General features: G+C 44.4%; 1 protein-coding gene across 1 annotated transcript in view; it reads right to left on the bottom strand.

The window, feature by feature from the left end:
- CPE (carboxypeptidase E) overlaps nt 1-26,881 on the bottom strand; it is a 72,488-nt gene extending 45,607 nt beyond the window's left edge. Inside the window, exon 1 of the mRNA XM_056855950.1 lies at nt 26,560-26,881. Within this exon, the coding sequence (XP_056711928.1) occupies nt 26,560-26,881 (322 nt within the window). The remainder of the gene's footprint in view (nt 1-26,559) is intronic.
- Between the last annotated feature and the right edge of the window lie 539 nt (nt 26,882-27,420).

The raw sequence follows: 27,420 nt of genomic DNA, 5'->3' as shown, positions 1-27,420 counted from the left end.
CTCAAGAATCTATGGCAGCGTCACTTTAGAATATGAAAGGAAATCTATGCTACTGAAAGCTGAGTAAGGATGAAAGGGGACCCACATCACTCTCTAAGATCACAGAATTTCTCATTTGTAGCAGATCAAAGTTAACCCCCCCCCCCGCTCTCATTTTGAATTCCCTGTAAGGTTCATAACAAAAAATTCAGGTGTTATTTTGCAACACTAAAATATGAAATTGATGGTAACAAGTTTGCATCTTCTAGAATTCACAACTTAAAGTTCATCCATTTTGAATAGTGGTGGGAAATGCCACCTGTAAAACACCAATAAGAGAAAATGGAAATCACTGATAAAAGCTCTTCAGAAGTATTGTCGAAGGCTTTCACGGTCAGAGTTCATTGGTTCTTGTAGGTTATCCGGGTTGTGTAACCGTGGTCTTGGTATTTTCTTTCCTGACGTTTCGCCCGCAGCTGTGGCAGGCATCTTCAGAGGAGTAACACTGAAGGACAGCGTTTCTCAGTGTCAAGTGTGTAGGAAGAGTAATATAGTCAGAAGCTTTCTAAAACACTACAAACAAGAACTATTTTTCAACAACTGTATCTGGCTGGAATATAATTTGATTTCTCCTATAAATAAAGTGAATTTGGACAGTAAGGCTATACGGTAGCTCTCTGAGACAGCTGGTAATTGTGGTCTGTTCCATTAACAAACAATGCTAATTTTAGCCACATGGTAAATCGGTTACAAGCTTGAAATCTGACTCCTCAACTTAACATTTTGTGAACCCCAGAAAAATTGTGTGATGGTCAGATAGCACTGTCCATCTCATCCCCTTCTTGATAAAAGAGAAAGAATCAGAGGTCTCTGAGACAGTATATCCATGGTACCAAATCTGTAACACACCTTTGAAAACACACATTTTATTGAAATTATAACACAGGACTAGGTCGTAACCCTTCTTTTTCGTGGCAGGGTTCCTGTGCCTTTAGCAATATCACAGCTAGTGAATCTATTCTCGATATATGGGAGACTACAGCATCAAAAATTGTAATCGTTTACTTAGGGTTGCCAGCTTTGGGAAATACCTGGATATTTTGGGGGTGGAGCCTGAGGGGGAGGGGTTTAGGGAGGGGAGGGATTTCGATGGGGTACAATACCATAAAATCCACCTTCCAAAGTGGCCATTTTCTCCAGGTGAATGGATCTCTGTCGCCTGGAGATCAGTTGTAATAGTGGGAGAGCTCCAGCCATCGCCTGGAGGTTGGCAACCCTAGGTTTACTGCATAGCTAGTTCATTGAGGCAAGCAAAGAAACCAGCATAAACATCTTCTTTACTTTCAACTGCTCATTTATTTTCTTCTGAACTTCCCTCCCTAAAACATAAGTAATACATGCAAATTTGATACTTTTGGCATTTAGCAGAGTTCTCTCTGCTTCTTCCAAGCAAATAAGATTGGAGAAAGGCCAGGTGAAGGTGCAGTTGCAGTGGTTTAAATGTAGGGGATGGAGCTCAGGAGGCTTCTGCTAGCAAATATTGGTCCAAACGTTTAAAATTTTAATATGTATCTTTATTTATTCAAAATGAGAAAACAGAAATGAAAGTTATCTATGATCTTAGATATTGTGTTTGCTTTATTTCGTATTTTATTTTCCTTTTGAGTGTAACCTGTTGGTCTTTGAGCAGTAAATAAAAGGAATGGAATGGAATGGCTCAGGAGGAATTTGGGGAGGGTTCATCCCTCTACCCTCACCTTTAATTTGCTACATCAGAAGCTACATCAGCGTGAATATGAAAAATGAAAAAATGGCTTCTTCCGGTGTGCTGGTACATTGGTGTATTAGAAGGGAAGGTTTCATTATTTGTGAATTAGTGCTGCTGTAAAAAAAGAAACTGAGGAGAAGACAGGAAACCAGGAGTGAAGTTTTGTCCACGTGCGTGTGTGAGTTTTTAATCAAGGGAAAGTACTAAGCTCAACCCATATGCTAGTGTAGAAATAATTTTTAAGAGCAAATGAGAAAATAACAATAAAAGAAAACGGAAATACAACATTACTAAAATACACATACTCCAAATTCTTGAAAATAAACTAAAACCGTGCTGCAATATAACTAAAATATCTACACCAGTGAGCCAAACAATACGCTATCTAGTTATCTAAAGTCCAATGATAATTACATCACTCCCTCTCTTCGATTTACACACTGGAGCATTTTTTCCATCCTTGAGATTGTTACATTCCAGCGAGCGTCCAGTTCTTCGTATTTTTGTCAATATTATGTCAACTTAATTAAAGCATAAGTTTCTTTACCCTTATCAAGCCAATTATTTAAATCAGGGAATTCATTGCTTTTCCAATATCTCGCAAGATTTGTTCTAGCCACTGTTAATATATGGAAAAAAATGACTCAAATATTCTTTGGTTTATCTGAAAAATAATTTAATAAAATTGTTTCCGGTCTTACTGGAATAACAATTTCAAAGCCGCTGGATATGATTCAATCATTTTCAACAAGTATGTTTGGGCTCTACTGCAGCTCCACCACATATGTAGAAAAGCTACTGTAGAAATAATTGCTTTGAAATTAAAACACAATTTTTAAAAAGTTGATTAAATAAATTAAATAAATGGTGTCAAAGCTCTAATAGAAAAGCTCAGGAATCTAGGGCTGTTGATTCGGTTTGGCCCGAACCGAAAAACAGCTGAATTTCCCCCGATTCGGCGGTTTTTTGGTTCGGAAAGGCACACATCTATTTAAAGGGCCCCCCCGCGCGCCTTCAGGGAAGCCCCCTGAAGGCGCGCGGGGGGGCGAATTTTTCCCCGAACTCCGGATCTCGCCCGAATTTCGGGGATCCGAAGCGGGAGAGTTCGGACTTCGGCACGGCCCGAATCAAAACGGGTCGAATTTTGCCAAATCCGAATTATACCGATTTTTTTTCAACAGCCCTACAGGAATCTATGGATTAAAGAAATCAGATCAGAAAGGTGCTTCATTATGCAACTGCCCTACTGCACAAACAAGCAAACCATTTAGGTTCTGCAAAGCACTCGGAGAATCTTGGATAACATAAGAGTGCAAAACATGATTTTAGCATAATATAAATTATATTACTAATTAGCATAACCTTTTTAAACGACGTAATATAAATATTCCATCATATATATATATAATAGTTCCCTCATCAAGATTTGAATTTGAATTGGTGTATATATGGTGCAGAATGCTGTTGTCTTAAACTTCTGGTAACCTCATTAAATCACTTAGTATTTTGAATCTATCACAACGCTTGGCCCTAAAAGCACATATCTTAAGAATAATCTGATGGGATCTGCTTTTGTTTAAAATTTGATATTGCTGGAAGAATTCACGTAGTTCTACATTCTTAGAAATAATGGGGGGAATAAATGAAAATTCAAAAGCATCTGATGTCAATCAGAACTGAATAACAATATGGGCCATATAAATAAATTCTTAAGAGGATAACAACTCCCACGCTAGAATTTAAAGGGAGGAGTGAAAGTGAAAACATCTCTGCTGTTGTCAATAGATTACATGCATTTGGAATCCATGGGTTTGATCCAGCCAGCTTATTTGGCTTGATATCACCCAGTGCACTTCCTTACTACAGTCCCTGCCTCACATAGTTTTTGTCCATGTAGGTCTCATGATTCCCAACACAGGTTTTTTGGTGGTCAACAATGAAAAAGCTGGTTGGATCCAACCCCATCTTTTTAAACATGTCCTGCTATGTACAGCAATTTTTAAGTACTAGAGGATATATGGTCAGTATACATATTGAAACATACATCAATTTAATATTAAACTATTGAAGATGCCAGTACTAATAGCCGGCACTTTGTTTGCAGTCATATATAACTTTGACTCTTTTAATGTTACCACCATCCTCTTAAAAACCCACTGACTTCATAAGAGCCATTTGCAAGAAATAAAGATGAGCTGCCAGATCTTTTTTGTAACAGAGCTGTACCTTTAAATACTGCCTATGCCAGATGGTCTTGGCATATAAAACAGCAGGAGACAACATATTAATGCTACTCAAACAAGCAACTTGTGCTAGTTGCAGACCAATGAAAGCTACCTCTGCTTGCTAATCCTCTTCGTAACCATAGCAACTTTTAATTCAGACAGTTCTTCAGTTTGAATCAAACAGGCTGCATAAACTCAACCATTTCCACCAGGATTCTATTGCAACCAGTATAGTTTAATTCTGTACTGGGAAATCAAAAGTTAGAAGGTATATTTTAAAAAAATGGAGCATAAAGAACAAAGCCTGAATTTGTATCTTCAGCTAGAGATGTGTTTGCTGGACTGAGACTTGTGATATTAACCATCACAAAAGAATAAAAGGAAGAAAGGAACATTTGGTATGCCTCATGTTGAGCCGGAAGAAATTGATTCAGTAAATGTAGACACATCTTCGCAACAAGAAATAAATTGGCTACAGCTCTCAAAATGTCAGCGAAGAGATTTCAATTTGTATCCTGCCAACTTTAGATAATATAAGCCAAAAAGAAATTACCATCCTACTCCCACCTATATCCTGTCATAAAAGTGAACGTGTCAGTCTCTGTTTCATCCCAAATGCAGTTCAACCACCAGTTGGTAGAATTTGAGATGGAGAATGTACAGAATTGAAGACAGGCATGGAAGGATGGTGATTTTGCTCAAAGAAATACAATCCATGACATCAACATGAGCGTTAGGCTAAGCAACCGTATTTTAACAAGTCAATGCCTTTGCCCACGGTTGTAAAATGGCTTCCTATTATACATCTTAATTCTCCAGAAAGGCCAACATTATAACTTATTTCTCAAGCAATCAATTAAAGTGTGGCCCTGACATGAATAGTCCCAGGCTAGCTGATCTCGTCAGATCTCAGAAGCTAAACAGGGTCCCCCCTTACCAAGTATTTGGATGGGAGACCTCCAAAGAATTCTAGGGTGTGACACAGAGGCAGGCAATGGCAAACCACCTCTGAACATCTCTTGCCTTAAAACCCTACAGGGTCACCTAACTATACATTACAGGTTCATTGTGTTTTGTCCAAGTCTGCTTCAAGGACTTTCAGTTGGACGTCTGCTGTAAGTTCCTTGCTGAGAACTCAGTTGCCAGAGTGCGGAGACCCAATTTGGATTTGGCCCATGACAGATGAGAAAAGGTGCTTAAGCCCCCCCCCCCAATTTTGCTGATCCAAAACAGCCGGGGAGGGGGGTCTATTTGCCCTGTTGGAGAAACGTGTGTGAACCCATTTGTATACATGGAGCCCTCCAAAGGACAAAGAGCACACCGGGACTATTTCAGTCCTGCTCTGCAGGCAGTTCGCAGCGATGCATCTCTTTAGGATTAGAGTACTAGAGTACTGCTGCTATTTTCTTGAAGTCTAACAGTACAGGTAAAATATTTTATTTCTTGCACTGATCAGCTTGTATTAATGAGAACTCATTTGTCATGTAACAGCAAGTTACAGTCAAACCATACTGGGAACCCTGAAACAGGAAAACTGAATTTCCAACTCTATTCCATCCCTCTTATTAGGTTTGCCAACCGCCTGGAGAAAAAGTGTCCAGTCCCTTTAATGGAGGCTTAATGAGATATTCTATACCAGGTGATGTCTACCCCCATGCCATAGCATGGCTTCAGCTGTCCATTTCCATACAAAAAGCCTCTATTAAAAAGACAGGGCAGTTTTCTATAGGCCTGTTGGTAACCTAACCTCTTATACATATATGGCCGTGGGAGCAGTGATGCTGAACAAATCCAATAATGTTTTTGCAGCATGCTGCTGTGGGAAATCATAGGAAATACAAAATGTTCATTAGGTTTCTGAATCCAGTCCTGCTGCAGGACATAAACCTCAAGAGAAAATATCTGATACAACAGAATTTCACTAAAATGAATAACTATTTTCTGTGTGGTTTGGGTGCAGCTATACATTGACTGAATTCAATGTGTAAACACCATACCATTAAGAGGATTTTGTTTTACGCATCTACAAAATAAAATATTCCCAAGTGCCTTTCTGTTTGATTTCAATGGAATTTGCGTGTGTGTGTTAAGGGCCGTCAAGTCGCTTCCGACTCATGGCGACCCTATGAATGAAAGTCCTCCAAAATGTCCTATCTTTGACAGCCTTGCTCAGATCTTGCCTTGGAACTTACTCCCAAGCAAAAGTGCACTGAATTGCAAACCTAGACACAATGACATGGAGTCACTTGAAGTATTAATGCTGGCTTGGATCCTGCCTAGAATTCCTAGGGAGTCCTCCATTCCTCCCAGATTAGCATTTCGGTGGACATTTTGAGCTCCCTGAGCATGGCAGGGAACCAACAAAAATCACCCTCCTCCTTGCACATGCGGAAATCCTAGATGGAATGCAATCTGTCATTAACAGACATGTTCACATTGTCTAAGTTTTGTACAAATATCTGAGTGTGTGCTTTTATCTTACCATTTTCACAGATCCAAATATTTCTACTTTTTTCATCAGTCCTTTTTAAAAAACCAACAACAACAAAACTTTAAAATGGCAAAAGATTAAAACCTTTGGATGAACTCACAAGTATTTTTAAAAACCATTTTAAGCCATGATTTAAGTTACAAGCCCCGCCTCTCTTTTTCTTTTGAGCCAATTCTTTGTTAACCTAGATATTATTGTTGTTGTTGTTGTTGTTGTTGTTGTTGTTGATAAATTTTCCTTTAAAATTAGAAAGCCCAATGCATTTCCAAAACATTCTAACTTTACTCCTAAATTAAACTGACATTTATTACAAAATGTACAAAGTACACCCAATCCTGACTAAACTTATTAAACTCAGTATGTAGAGGCAGTTTTATTTCCACAAAAAGAAGAAAAATCCTTCTGTATTATGTCAATGGCCAACAAGTAATTTAGACACATGGAACGTTTACATGGATAAAATATTATTCAGCTGTTACAAAAATCTGAGGATTCACAGAAGAGAGAGCAACTCATTCTGACTGACCACTTTTGCTAAAATGTCCAAAGTGTGATCCATTCCCCCAAGTGACATTACAATATGTGTATCTTTAAGCCTTGTGTCTCTTGCATCATCCAACCTTTAGGCATGTTAGATTTTATTCACAGGCAGGATTTTTTAGTTGTTTAAGTTGTCCCAAAGGTCTTTTCTTCCAGCACCAACTCTGTTCCAATTAGAACCGCCAGATGTTCCTCAGTTTAAAAGGGTGTCTACATCAGTGCCAAAGCTCAAAAACACACCATCTCCCTTATGTGATCAAATTGTGATATAAAATACTATCAGAGTAATGCTCCTCTTAAATATTATTGCTTGTATCACTTATCAGGCACATTCAGAAGCCTCCTCCAGACAAAAGGCAAGCATTAGGAAGAATTTTCTAACAGAACGGTTCCTCAGTGGAACAGGCTTCCTCAGGAGGTGGTAAGCTCTCCTTCCCTGAAGGTTTTTAAGAAGAGGTTAGATCAGGGTTGCCAACCTCCAGGTAGTTAAATCAAACAAACAACCTGTGCCATAATAGGATACCTTAGAAAATTGGCGGCACGAGGGCTCTACAATTAACACAGTGCAATAAATTCTCATACACCATATAACAGTTAAACATTCAAAAATATTTACTGGGCATTAACGTCATGCCCCAAGATAAACCAAACATAAGCAAAGCCAACTATATACATGCAATATAACATGAATATCTAACAGCCTGAAAGGTATACAATAAGAATTGCAATTCGTCCACTGACTCTGCTCGTTCTTCATCACCTCTGAATTCTCCAAGGTCTTCTTAGCACCCGATGACAGGTCCGCCTCTGGGTGCTTGCAACTCACTTGAGGCTTTCTGCCCATGAACTATTGTTGTGCTGTTATCAAATTGCAATTCTTATTGTATACCTTTCAGGCTGTTAGATGTTCATGTTATATTGCATGTATATAGTTGGCTTTGCTTATGTTTGGTTTATCTTGGGGCATGACGTTAATGCCCAGTAAATATTTTTTGAATGTTTAACTGTTATATGGTGTATGAGAATTTATTGCACCGTGTTAATTGTAGAGCCCACGTGCCGCCAATTTTCTAAGAAAACCTCCAGATAGTAGCTGGAGATGTCATGCTATTACAACTGATCTTTAGCCGATAGAGATCACTACACCTGGAGAAAATGGCCGCCTTTGGCAACTGGATTCTATGGCATTGAAGTCCCTCCCCTCCCCAGACCCCACCCTCCTCAGGCTCCACCCCTAAAACCTCCCGCCGGTTGTGAAGAGGGACCTGGCAACCCTAGGTTAGATGGCCATCTCTCAGCAATGCTGATTCTATGACCTCAGGCAGATCATGAGAGAGAGGGCATCTTGGCCATCTTCTGGGCATGGAGTAGGGGTCACTAGGGGTGTGGGGGGGGAGGCAGTTGTGAATTTCCTGTATTGTGCAGGTGGTTGGACTAGATGACCTTGGTGGTCCCTTCCAACTCTATGATTCTAAAATCCCCCCCCCAGTTCTCCAATATCTAACAGCCAAACTCCTGTTAGCCACTTAGAAATCTGGAACTTGTGTGAAGAATTCAACTGAGCTCACTGCTATCATGCAATCGGATACCATCATACCACTGTCTGTGCACAGGCAGGTCTGGGGACAAAAGGACTTCCTGGGAATTATTCAACGCGTTAAGCAGACAGCGGGCTAAAAGTCACTGTTCAAAATTAAGAGCAGTGGGGAGAGGACCACAAAGAAAAACAAGCCAACAGTGAAGGTCAGGCAGCAGCTGAAATCTGTTAAAGGAGAACTGTAAGGAGCCAACACTAAGGGAAAAACAGAACAACCAATTACAAAGAGTTCAGCCTAGAGAATCTGGAGCTCATTGTTTGCTGTGCATACACCATAGTATTTTGCTTATGTTCCTGTTTCCACTATAGCTGTATATATCCCAAATGTATGTCATGCAGGAGGAGTTTAGCCTCAAGTGCAGACTGTACAGTTCTTAGAAAACTGGCCCCGTTGCCTTTCTTTATCAGGATAATGCTAAGCAAGATTGGCCTTATTTCCCCAACCTGCTCATTGACGTATGTTAAATAAGCTGACATCCTATTAAAAAAACAAACAAACCAGACCTCTAGCATATTGAATTTCCACTAGTGCTGATGCCAAATAGAGGAGCCAAACAATACACTTTAGTTCTAGGTAGAAAAAACATGTTACAAAAAAGAATTCACTATTTACAATACTAACAACCCATTCCTGAGCCTAAAGGATGAAAGTCCTTAGGAGGCCAGGAAGGGGCTGTGTCAGAGGTTGGGCTCCCTGCCACTTACGCCACCCAGGACGCTGGCGGGGGGGGGGGGAGGCTGGACGCCATCCTTTTGGCACAGGGACTCCGGCACAGCCTTGCACCGGCATCCGGACAGCGCGCTTCTGTGCACCGTCCTCATGGGGGCGTTCCCGGGGTGTACCCGCGCTGAGCCAGGGAAGGAGCCGCATTTAGGCGGCCTCCTAATCCCTTTTGGCCCAAGAATACCCCCTTTCTCTTTTCTGGTATATCCCTGTGCAACCCAATGGAGTGGTTGCATGGGTTTTCCAGGGAAGGGGAATGTTTTGGCCCCAGTGGCGGGGGGGACCTCCTTTGGAGGCAGTGTGGCTCAGAAATGGGCTGTAAGAAAGCTTCCGGCAGCAAAACAGCATCAGGAATAACTGCAGGAATATATGGAAGAAAAAGTCACCACCTTGCCCACCCCTGGCCTATACCCAGAGTGATCAGAGGAGGTTGAAGCATCGGCTGTCCAGCCCCTACAATAGCTTTGGGAGCCAAGAGGTGGGAGTGTCAGCTGATTCCCTCTCCCCTCTGGTCAATAAGCCATTGTGGCACCTTGTGCTTGGTTAAAGGAAGAAGGCCTTGCAAAGGGCTCAGGCTCTTAGGCCAATTGCCACCTCTCTACCTTTGGCTCAGGCTGAAGGGAAGCACGTTCTTGCATTAGGGTTGCCAGGTCCCCCCAGCCACCAGTGGGGGATGGGGGGATAGGGTTGCCAGATTTATGTTGGGAAACTCCTGGAGATTTGGATATGGAGCCTGGGGAGGACCGGGAACTCAGCAGGGTACAGTGCCACCGAGTCTACCCTTTCAAAGTATCCATTGTCTCCAGAGGAACTGATCTCTGTAGTCTGAAGATGAGCTGTAATTCCAGGGGGTTCCCAGGTCCCATCTGGAGGCTATCTTCCCTATCTTGCGTCCTTTCAATAAAGCATCCAATAAATATTGGAGGGCTCTCACATCTGTATATTGATCTCTGCTGTCACCATTCATGGATAGCAGGTGGGCAACACTGTCCCATTAAAACTCTTCTCAGCATATGGCTTGGGGTGTAGACCCTGGTCTACTTCTGACTGCACCCATTTGATCTGGGTGCACCTGACAAGGAATATCTAGTTCACTAATTTTTTGGGGGGGGAAAGTTATATGAATAGTTTTGCTCATGGTGTTTAAAGGCTGGTGGCTATTAGGCAAATAAGTTTATAAAGAGCAACTAACCATGCCTTGAGAACTCAGCAAACTGCAGAGCTCAGGTAGCTAAAGAATAGAAATACATGCATACAGATCACACAGATGGAAACAGTAGATGATCATCCTACCAGCATACATTAGTAAGCTAACATCTGATGCCTGAGATAAATTACAAGTCCCTGGCCTTAGTATCAGGCCTATAATGAAAATATACTATATCATATGTTGTGCTGTATTTGTATTGCTTCATAAATATATTCTTTCCATGGGACAAAACAAGTTACAGTGCAAAGAAACTATTAACATGTTTAGCAGGAGGGTATCAGTTTCAATAATATAAGATTACAGGTTGGAAAGAGACCCATCAATGCAATGATTGTGGAAGTTTGCCACGTCCCCCTCCACCCAGCAGTTGTTTCCATTTCCAGCTCATTCATGTGGATGACAGCCATGCAGGCTGGGAGGCTCTGTGAAGCCGTCAGTATCAGTTGGGTTCTGTGATCCCAAGAAATCAACTTTCCCATGGTCTGAAGGTACTTCTTGGGGGAAGGGAATGTAGCAAAATTACGCACCGTCTACTGAGGATCACTGGATCTAGTCCTATAAGTCTAACATTCTTGCATTCGGATCACATTTTAAATGTAAATTGCAGTCAAAGCATGGTCTGGTTTAATTTTAACCAAGCTAGTCAAAAAGAGAAAGAGATGTCCCTGATGTAAAATGTGAAGAAATAACAAACAAGAAAATCTAACCAGTCAGCTATGACATTTCAAAATAATAAGCAAAGGCAGAATAGACAAGCAAGCCTTCTTGAGACACTCAAAGGGAGTAGAATAAACACTTGTATGAGAGCTATGGCATTAATTTGCGCATACATACTAAGTTTATGTGCATGTACACAAATCCCTATCCAGCTTTCTCCACATTGTAAAGAATACTGACAAAAGCAGTACTCCCTATCACGTGGAGGGAAGAAGAGGAAGAAGAGTTGGTTTTTATATGCCAACTTTCTCTACAACTTAAGGCAGAATCAAACCGGCTTACAATCACCTTCCCCTCCCCACAACAGACACCCTGTGAGGTGGGTGGGACTGAGAGAGTGTGACTAGCCCATGGTCACCCAGCAGCCTTCAAGGGTTGGAGTGGGAAACCAGCCTGGTTCACCAGGTTAGAGTCGGCCGCTCATGTGGAGGAGTGGGGAATCAAAGCCGGTTCTCCAGATCAGAGTCCACCACTCCAAACCACCACTCTTAACCACTATACCACACTGACCCACTACACCATGCTGGAATCATACATATATACAACTATGAGTGTATAGGCTTTTGCATACTTTCAAATTAATGCTCAAATGTCAAAAGTGGATTTTGCTGCCACGATCACACTCTGTCCCAGTGCATGTTCACTCTTTGAAAGTCTAAAGAGGACTGCTGTCCTACAAAGTAGCAGGGTCTATACTGGTGGTCACCAACACTGGTGCTCATGGACACCAGGTCGCCTGCTTGGTGCTCACTGGCTTCTTCCCCAAATCAATGAGCTATTCTTGGGTTCTGTATACTTCACTGGAGGAGGTGGTACGTCAAAATGGCCCAGGAAGCATCACCTTTGCATTAGCAAAAATTAAAATAAAAAAATTAAAATTAAATTAAAAACCTTTGCATTAGCAAGGAGCATCCACAGATGCCACCATTGTTGGAGAATGCTTGACTTGGAAGCTCTTAACACCTGGTGGAATGCCCCAACGTTTTGTGATTGGCCTCACTACCCCATGTTGTTGAACCCATTATCTGTTCTTACAATTCCCAACATGCCCGCAGGTTTAACAAGGCTGGGGATCCCTGATCTACACAGAACAATCAGTGTGTTTGAGGTCGCTCTTATACATCTTGCCTTTTAGTTGCATCTACTGAATTGTTCAGTCTGGCATCAGACTATAGCTTGCATTGCCGCTTTGCGTTAATGGTCAAAATGAGATGTACAATCATACATATATTAAAACTACATGTGATATTGGATTTCCATGACTGGACCTTCCAACGTGTTTTCTGGTCCTAAAAAGCAGATGCAGGGAAAGAAGGGGGTTTAATCGTCCAACACAGGCTGCTTTGCCAGTCAAAATTGGGCACACGCATCCTGGGCTGCTTCAAACTCCAGTGTGAAAAAAGACAGTCTACCCATATTGTGCCTTTCTTTGCCCATACTAGTCTGGGGTAGCATTTTTAATCAGGCAAACAGTGGGACGAATTTAAGCCCCCTTATCCAGCGCCATCACTGAAGCGGCCGTATAGAGTAAAAACACATGTCAGGAGATCCAGCTGCTAACTGCAGTCAAGCCTATAAGGAAAAGGGATTTGGCTGACTTTCTTCTGAGGTCTCTTCTTTTTTCTATAACTTTATCCCAGAAAATAAATAGTAAAATAAGTTTCACATTGGACCCCTTAATATTTTACAGAACTTTAAATTTTCACCAAAAAAGTGGCTCGGATAGTTTGTTAGCATTTAATATATAGTCAAAGCTCATGGCCAAGTAAAATCTGGCTTTCTCCCATCTTTAATATTTAGCAGATCTATGAGAAGAGTTTGGAAAAAGGCCACCCTGGACTTGTGGAGTTCATAACTGGATTTCAAGATCTGCCAAGATACTTTTAAAATGCTCACGTGATAAATTCATTTTGTTCTTAAGAGCTATTCTTGTTCCTAATGTATACATTGAGAGTATTAAAAGAAAGTGTCTAGAAATTTATTCTAGCTCATTCAAAACTCGTCTGTAATTGCTCAAGAGGCTATTGTGCTGCAACATCTATGTCAGAGAGCAATGTAGCAATACTGAAAAATGCGCCAGCTTTGCAATAACTTCATGTTGCACTCAGACAAGTATATGGGTAAAACTGTGTAAGATTGGGGACCTTCCAAAAACCAGACTAATTGTGTTATGTAGTTTAATACATACATCCTATCACTTTGTTCCGTTTGCTTTACTGAATTCAGATTTCTGATGAACTAGCAAAGTGTTTGTCACTGACAGGTGGGATGTGTGGGGCAAGGACCTCTAGAGTTTAGGGTTGCCAGGTTCTCCCTGGCCACTGGAGGAGGATGGGGGGGGGTAGGGTTGCCAAATCACGGTTGGGAAACTCCTGGAGATTTGGGGATAGAGCTTAGGGAGCACAGGAACCTCAGTGGGGTACAATGTCAGAGAGTCCACCCTTCAAAATATCCATTTTCTCCAGGGGAACTGATCTCTGTAGTCTGGAGATAAGCTGTAATTCTAGGGATTCTCCATGTACCACCTGGAGCCTGGCATCCTTACTAGAGTTGCAGTGGCCTCTGTATAACTAGTGATCCACACGGCAGTGCCCATGAGTGAACACTTGAAGCTGCCTAATACTGAATCAGACCCTTAGTCCATCAAAGTCCGTATTGTCGACTCAGACCGGCAGCGGCTCTCCAGGGTGTCAGGCAGGGGTCTTTCACATCACCTACCTGACTAGTCCCTTTAACTGGAGATACCGGGGATTGAACCTGGGACCTTCTGCATGCCAAGCAGATGCTCTACCACTGAGCCACAGCCCCTCCCCATGGTGCCTGCCAATGTGTTCCCTGGCACCAACTTCTTTCTTCCCCAAAGTATCTATTCCCAAAAGCAAACAGCCCATCCTGGCTTTCTCCCATCTCATAAAAGCAGGAAGTGTTTCAAAAGAGCCCAGGAGGTTGTGTCCGGGGCACCCATTTAGAAATATCATAGAATACTTGGCAGCAAACCTCCCAACATTGTCCAATTGACCCCAGACCCTGGCACCCATTTTGTGTGGGCACCTGCTACTTGTTTTCAAAACTCCACGCGTGTTTACGGGTTCAGCAAGGCTGGGGACAGGCACACTGCAGCTATGTGTGAGATCCCTGTTAGGGAGAGCCCAATATCAAAGGAAGAGTCGGTATTGCTTTGCTGTAAGAGTTAAGAATGACACAGGAACAAATGGTAACCATTCACTAATAAAAGAAGTAAAGGGGTATTTATAGATGCCACTGTGATGCAGGTTAAAGGTGCTCTGACTGAGAATCAAGCCTGTGTTTATCTGCACAATGCTGCCCGTTCATTTGCACAGATCTACACACGTACATATACACACAAGCTGGAGACCAGGAAGAAGATAAATCATAGATAAATTTCCCCCTTACCCAACTCTTCCGTCCCAGGATTCTACAGGACCATATGGAGTTGGGCAAACGACTCTCTCACACTCTCTTTATTTATTTATGTATTTATTTATTTTCCCCTAGGTTGTGCTCAGCATTCCAAATGCAACGAGCACCCTCATCCATTATCATGTCTTCTTGTGGGTGGGGGGGAAACTTATCTTTTTTAATTTACAAAGCAATCAGTTCTTGTAGGTTATCTGGGCTGTGTGACCGTGGTCTTGGTATTTTCTTTCCTGATGTTTCGCCAGCAGCTGTGGCAGGGATCTTCAGAGGAGTAACACTGAAGGACAGTGTCTCCAAGTGTCAAAGTGTGTTGGAAGAGTAATTTATATAGTCAGAAGGGGGTTGGGTTTGAGCTGAGTCATTGTCCTGCAAAAGAATCACAGGTGATGTGCTAATCATTGTCCTGTAAGTATCAAGGTAATGTGCAAATTAGGGTGTGGTATGTTAATGTGGAACCATTGTATCATGAAGTGATCTGTTAACATGTGGAATCCAAAACTAATCTGCATGGCTATTGTGGACTGTAGTCTTTGTTAGACTGGAGTTTTTCAGGACAGGAAGCCAAGCCTTATTCATTCTTAAACTCTCTTCTTTTCTGTTAAAGTTGTGCTGATGTTTATGAATTTCAATGGCTTCTCTGTGCAATCTGACAAAATAGTTGGTAGAATTGTCCAGTATTTCAGTGTCTTGGAATAAGACCCTGTGTCCTGTTTGGGTTAGTCCATGTTCAGCCACTGCTGATTTTTCTGGTTGGCCAAGTCTGCAGTTACAAAGCAATGTTTTTCTGTATATTTGGGGAGTCCCTCCAGTGTGTGAAATACATAGCATTGTCTGTGTGTGACTCCACTGGCACCTGCTCATGAAGTCTGCTTTTAGAGGGAACAAGCTGGAGTCCCACAAGAAATCTGCACTGAAGAGTGGGAAATAAACAGATCAACCCACCGCCACCCAACTCTCCCTCTTCAGGCTTCCATAGGTTAGGAAGGTCGGGTCTCCTGGATCAGCTAAAACATATAATTTGTGGATGAATGCTAGAGGGTCTCCACACGTGATGATATCACTTCTGGGTCACTCCAGACGTCATGTCACTGTGTCACCTGCAATGTTACTGGTGAGGGCCCTCCCACCCAGATGAGTCTCCCACCCAGATGAGTCTCCCACTGGATGCCAGCCTTGGGCTGGAAACCCTATCTCAGAGGCTTCAGCAGGTCAATTTCTCCATTGCTAGTTCTCCTCTCCCTTTTCTCTTCCTTTAACTAACTGCTGTTAACATTACCTGCTTCCTGGAGCATACTCTGTCTTAACTGGGGAGGGGCTGTGACTCAGTGGTAGAGCCTCTGCTTGGGATTGCAGAAGGTCCCAGGTTCAATCCCCGGCATCTCCAGTTAAAGGGACTAGGCAAGTAGGTGATGTGAAAGACCTCTGCCTGACACCCTGGAGAGCCGCTGCCGGTCTGAGTAAACAATACTGACTTTGATGGACCAAGGGTCTGATTCGGTATAAGGCAGCTTCATGTGCTCATGTGTTCTTAACTGGGCCATTCAGGGGCAAAGGGGGAGTGTTTGCTTTCCATTAATTTACAAACTCATATTTTTCTGTGTCTGCAGTTGGACTGGCTTTGTTGTTCTTTAAATTATTGTCACAAGCCACTTCAAGCTATTACTATTAGCCATATAATAATGACGATACATAATAATAATAATCCATTTTTACAAATAATTCTCTAAAGCTGCTAATATCTATCTATATCTTTGCATGCAGTTTTGGTGTGGCCAGACTGTCTTGTCCCCTCTCCAAGCCTCTTAGAAAATCAGCAAAGGACGCAATATTTTACAAGCAGTACTGAAGTTCACAGTCACCCAATCAATAAAACAGAGGGTATATATATAATGACTCAGGAATTTTTTTTGTAAAGAACAAGGTGAGTCACAACTGCTTAGCCTGCAATATGACCAATAAATCCGCATTTAATGACAGGACAGTAATAAATGCTATGAAAATGTACCCTCTTAAACTGACCTCAGCAGGAGGCTCCTCTTTTAGAACTGCTGAGTGGGGCACCTGATGCAAATAGTGATTGCTCCTGGAAGTAGCATTTATAGTCTCAAGAACAAAACACAAGGGACGTAGGAGAACTGTAACTGGGTCTTCCAACATTTAATTGCTCTTTAAAAAAAAAACGAATTAGATGGGAACAGTGGTGCCAGGGGAAAGGGTCTTAACCCTGTCCTCCCATGGCATCTTCCTAAATTATTCTTCCCCTCCCAAACTGCTGACATTCATTTCCAAGGAATACTATAAGCATGATACAAGTGCATGTCTTTTTAACCCTGCTGGGGTAATGGCAGCTTCAGGGGAAATTTTGGGGAAACAGCAAGGGGAGAAGGGTTCAAAATGAAATCTAGTTTGAAGAACCAGGGGGCTTCTCTTGTGCAAAATCAAATGGTTAGGTGAACCAAATACGGATAATCTGATCCCCTTTTTTGCCCCAATTTTTTTCTTATTCAGCAACAGAGAGCTGAGTTCAAATCCTTCCTTCAAATACGCAGTTCCTGTCTAGTCCAAATCACACCAATGTTAAGATTAATATCTAATTTTATTTCCATGGTCAGGGACAAAGCCATGATTTTCTGTGGACATGATCAAGGAACAAGTTGTCTTAATTCTTTTAGGTTTTCTGCCAGCAAAAGTCCCAATGAAACAGCATGGTTTGAACTGTTGGTGAGGGGTCACTGGATATAGGGTTGTCAGGTCCCCTTTCGCCACTGGCAGGAGTTTTTTGGGGGCAGATCCTGAAGAGGGTGAGGTTTGGGGAGGGGAGGGACTTTAATGCCATAGAGTCCAATTGCCAAAGCGGCTATTTTCTCCAGGTGAACTGATCTCTATTGGGTGGAGATCAGTTGTAAGAGCAGATCTCTAGCTAGTACCTGGAGGTTGGCAACCCTAACTGGATACCGTGCAGCAACCACTGAGCTCCAACATTTAGTGACCCCCACTAGAATGCAACATGAGATCTTGAAATGCAGAACAAAATGGTATACTTACACACATTTTACATGCATTGTGATTATTTACAAACCACTCATGGAGATCCTCATGTGAGATTCATATGCCCCTCCTTCATACATTACAGCAGAAATGGGAATAGCAGACACATGAGTGAAACACCTCTGCTTTTCCCAAGCTGGCTATCAGCACTATTTTTATGCAGTAGTCACAGACAGTCCAGAATTTCTTTTACTCCATTAAACATGTGTGGGGTTTTTTATTTCTATATACCTAGGACACAATGCCTTCTGTATGGGTAAGCACCCCCCCCCCCGACATTGTGCTCAATGGTAGAAACCCAATCCATTTTGTAAGCTCCCTCGCTCCACTCCAAAAGTAGGGAAGCAGTCAAGCCTAGTCAGGGCACAACTGCAGGACATCTTTTGGACTAGAACCAGTGATGTCATCACTGGTCCTAGTGATCAGAGCCCCTTTCAGTTCTGCCCCTCCTAGCAGCTCCCCTAAAGTGCTTGGTGCTGTACTGCAGAAGCACTGCAGTATTGCTGCTCGATGTGATAATGCAGGAGGCCGCCAGCCGCAACTGCAGTGTCCTACCTCCTCTCTGAAGAGCAGAAGCCATTGTTAGCACCACCCGTAGGTTATGCTAAGGTTCGGGCCTTGGTGTTTTTGTCCCGTCAAATAGCCAGATACACAAACCAATTAAGAAAAAATATTTATTATGCATAATAGGCCACTGCCAGCAACTCAATGGGTTGCTAAGACACGAGCATAATGTCACCTTATATACCTTTTCGCTGGTGTGTAGTAATACAACATTATGACTTGCACGTGACATATAATAGTACGTGACAAAAATGTACTAGTGACACCTGAGTTAGTATAATCAATATTGGAATGTGGACTGGCGATACATTGGTTGTTGGGGTCTTCTTTGAAATACGTGGACAACCTTGAAAATGTGTGTTCTACTGATATGCATAGAGGTCAGATTGCCATCTTTGCTTTAAGACAAACATTCTTCTAGCATAGCCTCTGGATATTCACTGTCCTTGTGAGGTTCCATAAACAATATGCCTTAGATCTCTGTTGGCGCTACAGGCCTTGTTATTTACAACAGCTCCCTGTGGCATTTTCTCAAGGAATCTTTCCTGTTACCATTCTTTCCCATAACATTCCCGCTCAGTAGGGCAGAGAGTAATCAAAGCATGGATTAATACAAAATCTAATACAGAAAAGGATTGATTCAAGATCTAATATGGCATGTCCCCTATCACCATCACTGCCAACCCACCCTTATTGAAAGCAATTTTGTGGCCAACAAAACTCTCATCTACCCCCCCCCCCAGTTTTGTTTGCCAGCACGCCAACTTCTTTACAGGTAGACACTGTGTTTCATGTGATGCTTGGACAAAAAGGTTGCCTGCCTTTGACTTGGGTTGCCAACCTCCAGGTAGTAGCTGGAGATCTCCCACTATTACAACTGATCTCCAACCGATAGAGATCAGTTCATCTGGAGAAAATGGCCGCTTGGGCAATTGGACTCTGTGGCATTGAAGTCCCTCCCCTCCCCAAACCCTGCCCTCCCCAGGCTCCCTCCCCAGGCTCCACTCCAAAAAACCCTGCCCTCCCCAGGCTCCCTCCCCAGGCTCCACCCCAAAAAACCCTGTCCTCCCCAGGCTCCACCCAAAAAAACAGGGACCTGGCAACCCTACCTTTAACCTACTGTTTCATAATTGCTTTGTTCCAAACAGTTTATCCCTTTCTTGGTTTCCCCCACAGCCAGACATAATGTCCACATGAAGAATATGCATTATAACCACTGTTGCCCTTACCCCTTCACAGTTTCTGCAGGTGTGTTCTCAGAATCTGGGGAGGGGGCATGGATCAGTAGTAGATCACCTGCTTGGCATGTAGAAGGTCCCAGATTCAATGCCCAGTATCTCCAGATAGAAGGATTAGGTAGTTAAAGACCTCAGCTTAAGACCCTGGAGAGCCTCTGCCAGCCTGAATAGACAGTACTAACCTTGATGGACCAATGGTCTGATTCAGTATAAGGCAGCTTCATGGGTCTTATCTTTATGCAGGAAACCAAGGATAGTTTACTGGCCAACCCAGCAAATATACACTGCATTCCTAATAAAAATAAATCTCCAAACAACTTGAACAGGCAAATCTTTCACTTCCTTAGCTTAGAAGGAAGTCAACTTTAGTACCTTTCAAAGTTTAAAAATACACAAGAAACTGCACAGATTAAGTTGCACTACTGACTAAGAACTGCTTTAGTTTAACAGAACATGCTGATGCATTTTAAAGGGAATCCGTTTTCCTAAGAAGAGCATGAAATAAGCTTTGGAACATTGACAATGCTATCCATGCCTATGCTGCATCCCTCATATACCAAATGTTGATTTGGCATGGAACAATTGACTTCAACTACCTTTCCTCCTCCAACAGCTGCTATCAGTGTCTCCTATACAGGGTAAACAGGCACAGTGCAGAAAACCCTCTCCTCTTATGCATAAACTAGAAATACATCACCACAACGTCAGCGTGCAAGCGGGAAAAACAGTGAACTCAAATCATATTTCTGGATAACTACCAGCCACTCCAAACACTGCTGCTTCCAACTACATATTCATGATGCGCTGCAGGATCCTTGTAGGCTCACAGCCCCATGGAGCAGCCCAAACAGAAACTGCAGACTGAGTTCCAGTGCAGCTCTCTACAAGAGATGGATAAGCATTGGCCAATTGACCACGCTATGGCTGCTTTCACACACGTTGGATAATGCCATTTTCATTCACTTCAGCCATCACTTGCAACTAGATTTTCCACAGAAAATCGAGCTGCAAACAGTTGCTGAAGTGCATTATCCAGTGTGCATGAAAGCACCCTATGTTCCCTAACAAAGAAATCTCACTATGTAGTAGCCTGGGGATGGGGAGGGGGACTGGAAAAGCACCTTGTGTCAAGGGCCTGAGCCCTCTTACCATTGGTTGCTACTGTAGAACATTAATCATTACTGCCCTTGTACCTTTTTATCTCTTTGCAGGCAATTTTTTGACAGGGATAGAAGACAAATCTTGGATTCTATGATTGTGTTCCATGTGTGCTCGACAGCCTCCAATGCAGAGTGTGCTTCTTCTGTTGCTAGCACTTCCACTAATATAAGATCAATGTTTTTCAATAAGCCCTTGTGTGAGCAGAAGTGCTACTAAGAGATGAAGGGCGTTGTGCAGTGGGGACTGTCCACCATGCATGGAACACAATCACAGGGTCCAAGCCTATTCACAGCACAGAGACAATCATGTGCTGGGCCTGTCACCATGACCAACAGTTCCAGTGGCCAATTTGCATCTAGCTGCTCTGCTACTGGGTTGCCAACTCTCTCATTTTAGCCTGGGCCTGAACCTTGATCACCATAGTTGTGATTCGGAGATGCAAGGAGCTTTGAAGTGCATCAGGGAGTTCCTGGGATACTGAAAGCTGTTTATTTTCCCAGGGAAGAGAGCCATAAAATGCTCAAGGAAGTCACCGAGCAGAGATGTATTTTCACAGAGAGAGAACCATTTCCCTACCTGCAAGGGAAGGCAAGATGGATAGCTGTTGTAAAACATAATCGGGGTATGGAGATGTGTGGAATGTGAGCCCTAGACTGATTGGGGGGAGACTGTGATTCAGCTCTTCACACATGCCTTAGATCACTCGCTCACATGCCCACACTTGCACACAGGATGGGCTGAAGTCATTAGAAAGGCAGCCTTCACCAGGGTTCCCCAAGTGGGATAATGTGGGAGGCTGGATTTTAACTTGAAGTGGTGGCATGTTGAAGAGAAACACACTTTACCTGTATACATGCAAGCAACACACATGTATGAATACACAGACCTGAGGCAGGTATATGACAGTGCCTATCATGGGCATTCAGTGATAGGGAAAGCTCTGTGATTCTGTTGTCTGTCAGTGTAACTGTCAAAGGCATAGATGACTTCTTACACCATTCATATGACTTGCATCCAGAACTCCATTCCAGTTGCCATGCAACAACTAAGTTGTACAAATCTGTATTCCTGTTTTAATGGAGCTTGGAAAACAGGGATCTAGCCCAGACTGCTATTCATGACTAACCTCAGCTGACTGGGAGGAGTTTGAAAGCATCCTTCACTGCCTGCACAGATGTGCCCCGGGGCAGGGGGGGCCAAGTTCTTTAGAGTTCACCGTTTCCCTAATCTCTTTTGGTGTTTAATAAACCATGCAGGCTACAGGATGATGGGGTGAGAAAAGAAAAGGGGGACTACAGGAGTCACACGGGTAGATAGCAGCTGGTGGGAGTGATGGAAACCCATGAATGCAGTGGAAGGATGGCTGAAAAGGAAGGTGCTAAGCAAAGTGATTGGAGTCTGCTGCATGAGCAGCTCACCCCTAGTGATCAGGTCTGATGGGGCAAAATTTCAGCTTCTCCTTGGTCTCCTTATAGGCCTATCTAATAGCTGCTACATGTGGGACTTGAACCACAGCCTTCAGTCATGCTTTCACAGCGCTGTTCCTTTCTCTGCCATCTTTCCTGCCCTGACATTTACAGCTGACTTCCACACCAAGGCCAAGGTAGGAGCCCAACTGCCCCATGATCTGTCCTTCTCCTTTGTGACCTACTGATGCATGGTTAGAGGAATGCTCTGAAGTGTGAGTTCAGCGCTGCGTTTCCTTTGTTTCTCTTGTGGGTGTAAAGAGATGTCACAAAGGCATGCCAGCATTTCTGTACATTGGTTAGCTGCTTCCATCTATAGCTGACATGGAACTATGGCATGCCACTCCATTCTTGGTGCATTTGGCAGTATCGCTATGAACTCCAGTGCAGCGGGTACGCACTCTTTGGAGTTGGGTCTTTTTCAAAGTATCTATTCTCTACTGAGAGAGCGAAGGATACCAACTGGCACCAGCATCCAAGTACAGCACCAGCATCCAAGGTTTAGAATGGCATTACCTGTGTACTATATCTAAAATATATTTTAAATTATCTGCTAGCCCACCAACAGATTTATCCCCAAAATATGCATAAATCCTAACACACGTTTCATGCCAAAATGCAAAACCACTAATCGCTGCATACAAAAGCATGATTTATCGTTACATTCTATTCCAAGGATTCTTGACAGCTCAAGGGGCACATGTTTTTTACACTGACACATTGCATATACTTTTTCATTTTAATGTATACATAAATTAGAAAAAAGAAATTCTCTCCCTTTTTGGGTAGCACAAAACAATTGGGAACCACGGGTTTAAAGGAACAAACCAGCAGTAAAGGTCTCCAGGTAGACAAAGGAGAAACCTGGCTGAGGCACATTTATTTATAAACTTGTTATGGCTTCAGATAGTAGTTAGAAGTTTCTTCAAAGCTTTCAGGCACAGACTTTTGCTGACTAGCCAGTAGGTTGGATCCTGTCTCACACAAAGGATTCCACCCACCCCAGCCTCCTTTTTCCCAAGAGTCAGACTAAATTGTACAAGGTCTGCTCATCTCCAGAGACAGGCCTAACTATTCTCTCCCAGAGATAGAGCTAAACCTCTGTCACACTACCAGGCAGAGCTACTCTTCACTCTGTCTGCAATTTTTCCTGAGCCAGACCTGAGCTGTCACTGCTCTCTCCCTGAGGCAGATCTCAACTCCCCTTCTCCTCTGTTCCCTCCAACATTTCATCCCCCTTCTCAAAGGTGACTGGATGCTGAAGCGGCACTCCTATAGGCACAGCTGAGTGGCTCCTTGTCCCTTCTGGGGCAGGCCAGCCTCTCGTCGGTCAAAGCGCGGCAAACGTTTTTGTGGACCAAAGAGCCTGCTTCATCAGATTCAATCTCATGCCACAATACCTGTGCTAGTCATTAAGGTGCTATAAGCTCTCTGTTATTTTGGCTGTAGCACAGTAACATGATTACCTTCGGGAATTTAGTCATAGCACTGAAGTTGTTCTTGGCACTCATCTTGGCGTACAACAACATCTATTCTGTAATTTATTATAGGCATAGCCCACTATTCCTATATATTGTCCTCAATTATGGCTGTTCTGTACATAGCATTAATGTTCTACACATACCTCATCTTCCCACCACCAGTTGTGAATTTTACATTATATACTGCCCAACCAAGTTATAACTGTCAGCGTGTTCCGGTTTCCCAGTTATCATAACAGTGACATGTTGGTATTTCTGCACTTTTGGAAACCCAAACAGTAAAACAAAACAAAACTGCTGTTTATCAGTCTTCAACTGTCTGCAAGAACAGTTTCTAGAATTAATTATAGCTTTTTTAAAAAAATGTGTATGTTGTTGGCCATCAAATTACCAGAACCTTTCAATTATTTCAGAGGTATTCTCCCTCTCTCGACAGATATTTGCATGTGTTTAAAGCTGATCTTGGTTATGACTATGCATCATTGCTATATTCCTACTGCTTTATCAGTGAGGAAATATTAAAGGATTCGTGACAAATCCAGATTGCAACTTATCGTACCTATTGCCTGACGCATTCATACAGTTTTGAAACTGGAGGGGAGCCTGGTCACAAGCAACGACTAACAATTGAACCTAGCAACCATACAGTGCAGTGGTGTGTCAGGCTGCATGCAGATCTTCCAAGTGCCTTTAAGATCACTGGCTCTTTAAAAGCTGACAGGAGGCAAGAGGTTAGTGCCACACAAGCAGCCTGTTTTCCTCGCTTTGGCCCATTTTGGATGTCACAGGCACTGCGCGATTGCTGTCTAACAAAAAAAAAACCACCTTGACACAGCAAGGGTGCCACAACCTTCGTCACAATGTCTGTCATCAGTTTCCTACGTGGGCCGGCCAGAATCTGTATCCTTGGCAGCACTGGCGCTTCCCTGGAACCCTGGTGGTGGTGACACAGGCACTTATCGAGTAATCTCGCTTTCCCATTTCCACTGCTGTACATATAGTGTACAATGTCTGCTACACAGAAGCAAGGGGGAGGCGTGTGTGTGTGTGTTTAAGGACCATGTCGCACCGGAGAAGAGGAGGAAGATGACATTAGCTGACCCACGTAGCTCTCTCTCCATCTCTCTTAAGGGCTGTCAGTTCTTTTAAGCCAGAACAGAGACTGAGGCTTTTCCATGTATCCTGGAAGGGTTGTGATTTCTTCCACTTCCCTTGGGTACAGGTGAATCCTGGGGCCACAAAAAGCATCCACCTGTTCAATTTTCCACTCCAGGAGGAAGGTATACGGGAAGGGGGAGGGCGTTCTTCTCCACCGCTATCCTCATTCTCTCATGTTTCAACTGCAAGCCAAGAGCCAATCCACTTTTGGCACGTGGCACCTCGTAGAATTATAGAATTGGAAGGGACCACCAGGGTCATCTAGTCCAACCCCCTGCACAATACGGGAAATTCACAACTACCTCCCCCACACACCTCCAGTGACCCCTACTCCATGCCCAGAAGATGGCCAAGATGCCCTCCCTCTCATGAACTGCCTAAGGTCATGGAATCAGCATTGCTGACAGATGGCCATCTAGCCTCTGCTTAAAAACCTCCAGGGAAGGAGAGCTTACCACCTCCTGAGGAAGCCTGTTCCACTGAGGAACTGCTTTGTCAGAAAACTCTTCCTAATGTCTAGACGGAAACTCCTTTGATTTAATTTCAACCTGTTGGTTCTCGTCCGACCTTCTGGGGCAACAGAAAACAACTCGGCACCATCCTCCACATGGCAGCCCTTCAAGTACTTGAAGATGGTTACCATATCCCCTCTCGGTCTTCTCCTCTTCAGGCTAAACCTACCCAGCTCCTTCAACATACTCTCATTTCACACAATCTGCTCACCCCACAGCAGCATGTGTAGGGGGGCCTCAAAGCCACGGCGAAGAGCTAAAAGGCTCGTCTGGATCAGGCGCCGTCATTCCCGTGTTCTCACCAGCAAGAAACAGGCGGGCACAGATTCTCACAATCCAGATGCCGCGAAGGTTGCGCCAACATCACCATGACACCTTCTCAGCTGCCTAGCCTAGAAATCCCTACCCATTGGCACACAGGCAACATTTCTCGGTTCTCCGGCCACCGGGTACGTTCTCATTTCCGCCAAAGCGGCTGCAGTGAGGACCATCTTTGAACCTCCGAGGCTGCCTCCAGCGGCTCTTCTTTGCAGGCGAGTGATGCTCGGGAGAGCTCAGGCAGCGATGAAATCCACTGCCGTCAAGGTGAGCAGACTTATCCTGGAACAATGGCGGGTGCGCCTACATGCTGCTAATTCACAGTGGGTAGCCGTGTTAGCCTGTCTGCAGTAGTAGAAAAGGGCAGGAGTCCAGTAGCACCTTAAAGACGAACAAAAATATTTTCTGGCAGGGTATGAGCTTTCGTGAGCCACGCTGTGGCTCATGAAAGCTCACACCCTGCCAGAAAATATTTTTGTTCATCTTTAAGGCGCTACTGGACTCTTGCCCTTTTCTACTAGAAAATATTTGTGTTAGTCTTTAAGGTGTTACTGGACCCTTGCCCTTTTCTACTAGAAAATATTCTTGTTAGTCTTGAAGGTGCTACTGGACCCTTGCTCTTTTCTACTAGAAAATATTCTTGTTAGTCTTTAAGGTGCTCCTGGACTCTTGCTCTTTTCTGCATGCTGCTGTGATGCATGAACCCTAACCCTCCCTACCTGGAAGGCAAAAGCGAGGGGAGAGGGAAAGGGGGGGGGGTTGGTGGGTTCACCATCATCTCATTTTCCAACACGCTCCCATCGCTGTCACCGACTTCTGACACCCCAAGCAGGCGGCCGGGTGCTGCCCAGGCACTGGGCATGGACGGCAAGGCTGGACAGCGGCTGCAGATGGCCCAGCTCTCTCCCTCCCCGCCCCACTTACCGGGCTCGTGCTCGCCGGGGTTGTCGGAGACCTCGATGACCAGCAGCTCCCTGCCCTCGGAGCTGCGGCCCACCGTGTAGATCCTGCTGATGGACGGGCACTGCAGCCACACGGCCACCAGCGCCTCCCGCAGCTCCGGGTAGCGGTGGTACTCGAAGGAGAGGCCGTCCGCCTGGCTCAGGCGCCGCCGACGGTTGGCCCCGCCGCCGCCGCCGGCTCCCCCCGCCGCCTCGGGGTCGTCCGCCCGGGAGCCCCGCAGGCTGAGGGCGGCCAGCGCGCCGCAGAGCGCCAGCAGCGCCCAGCCCCGACCTCGCCCGGCCATGCCTCGGGGGGGGGGGGAAGACGGAGGAGCTGCGGCGACCGCCTCCCTCGCCGCCGGCAGCGAAAACTGCCCCGCTCCTCAGGCGCGCGCGCTCGCCGCTCTGCAGGCTGCACCACTCGCTCCGCCGCCGAGGGGAGGCGCCGCGCGTACCACTCCCGCGCGGGAGGGGGGGAACGCCGGGGTGACGTCCGCCCACGCCGCCGGCGGAGGAGCGTCGCGCGCGTCGCCCTGGGGTTCGACCTGGGCGCGCGGCGAGGCGCGAGGCCTGCCGCGCGACGTGGAGAGCCGTTGGGGCACGTGACGTGCAGGCGGCTTTTTTTCCTCCCGCGCGGTGAGGCGGCGGCTCTCCCCGGCCTGGAAAGCGGAGAGAGGTGGGGAGGGGAGGGTTTGCCAGCCTCCGGGGTGGGGTGGGGTGGGGTGGGGTGGGGTAAGAACAAAACAGTGCAGGCAAAACAGTGCAGGTGGGTGATCAAACCCACCTATTCGAGAAACAGTGCAAATTCGACACAAACGACAAGTGCTAATGCAAAGGAAACTGT

The sequence above is a fragment of the Euleptes europaea genome, chromosome 9, assembly GCF_029931775.1.
Source record: "Euleptes europaea isolate rEulEur1 chromosome 9, rEulEur1.hap1, whole genome shotgun sequence".
Lineage (NCBI taxonomy): Eukaryota > Metazoa > Chordata > Lepidosauria > Squamata > Sphaerodactylidae > Euleptes > Euleptes europaea.
This window is presented reverse-complemented; position numbering and strand designations above follow the sequence as displayed.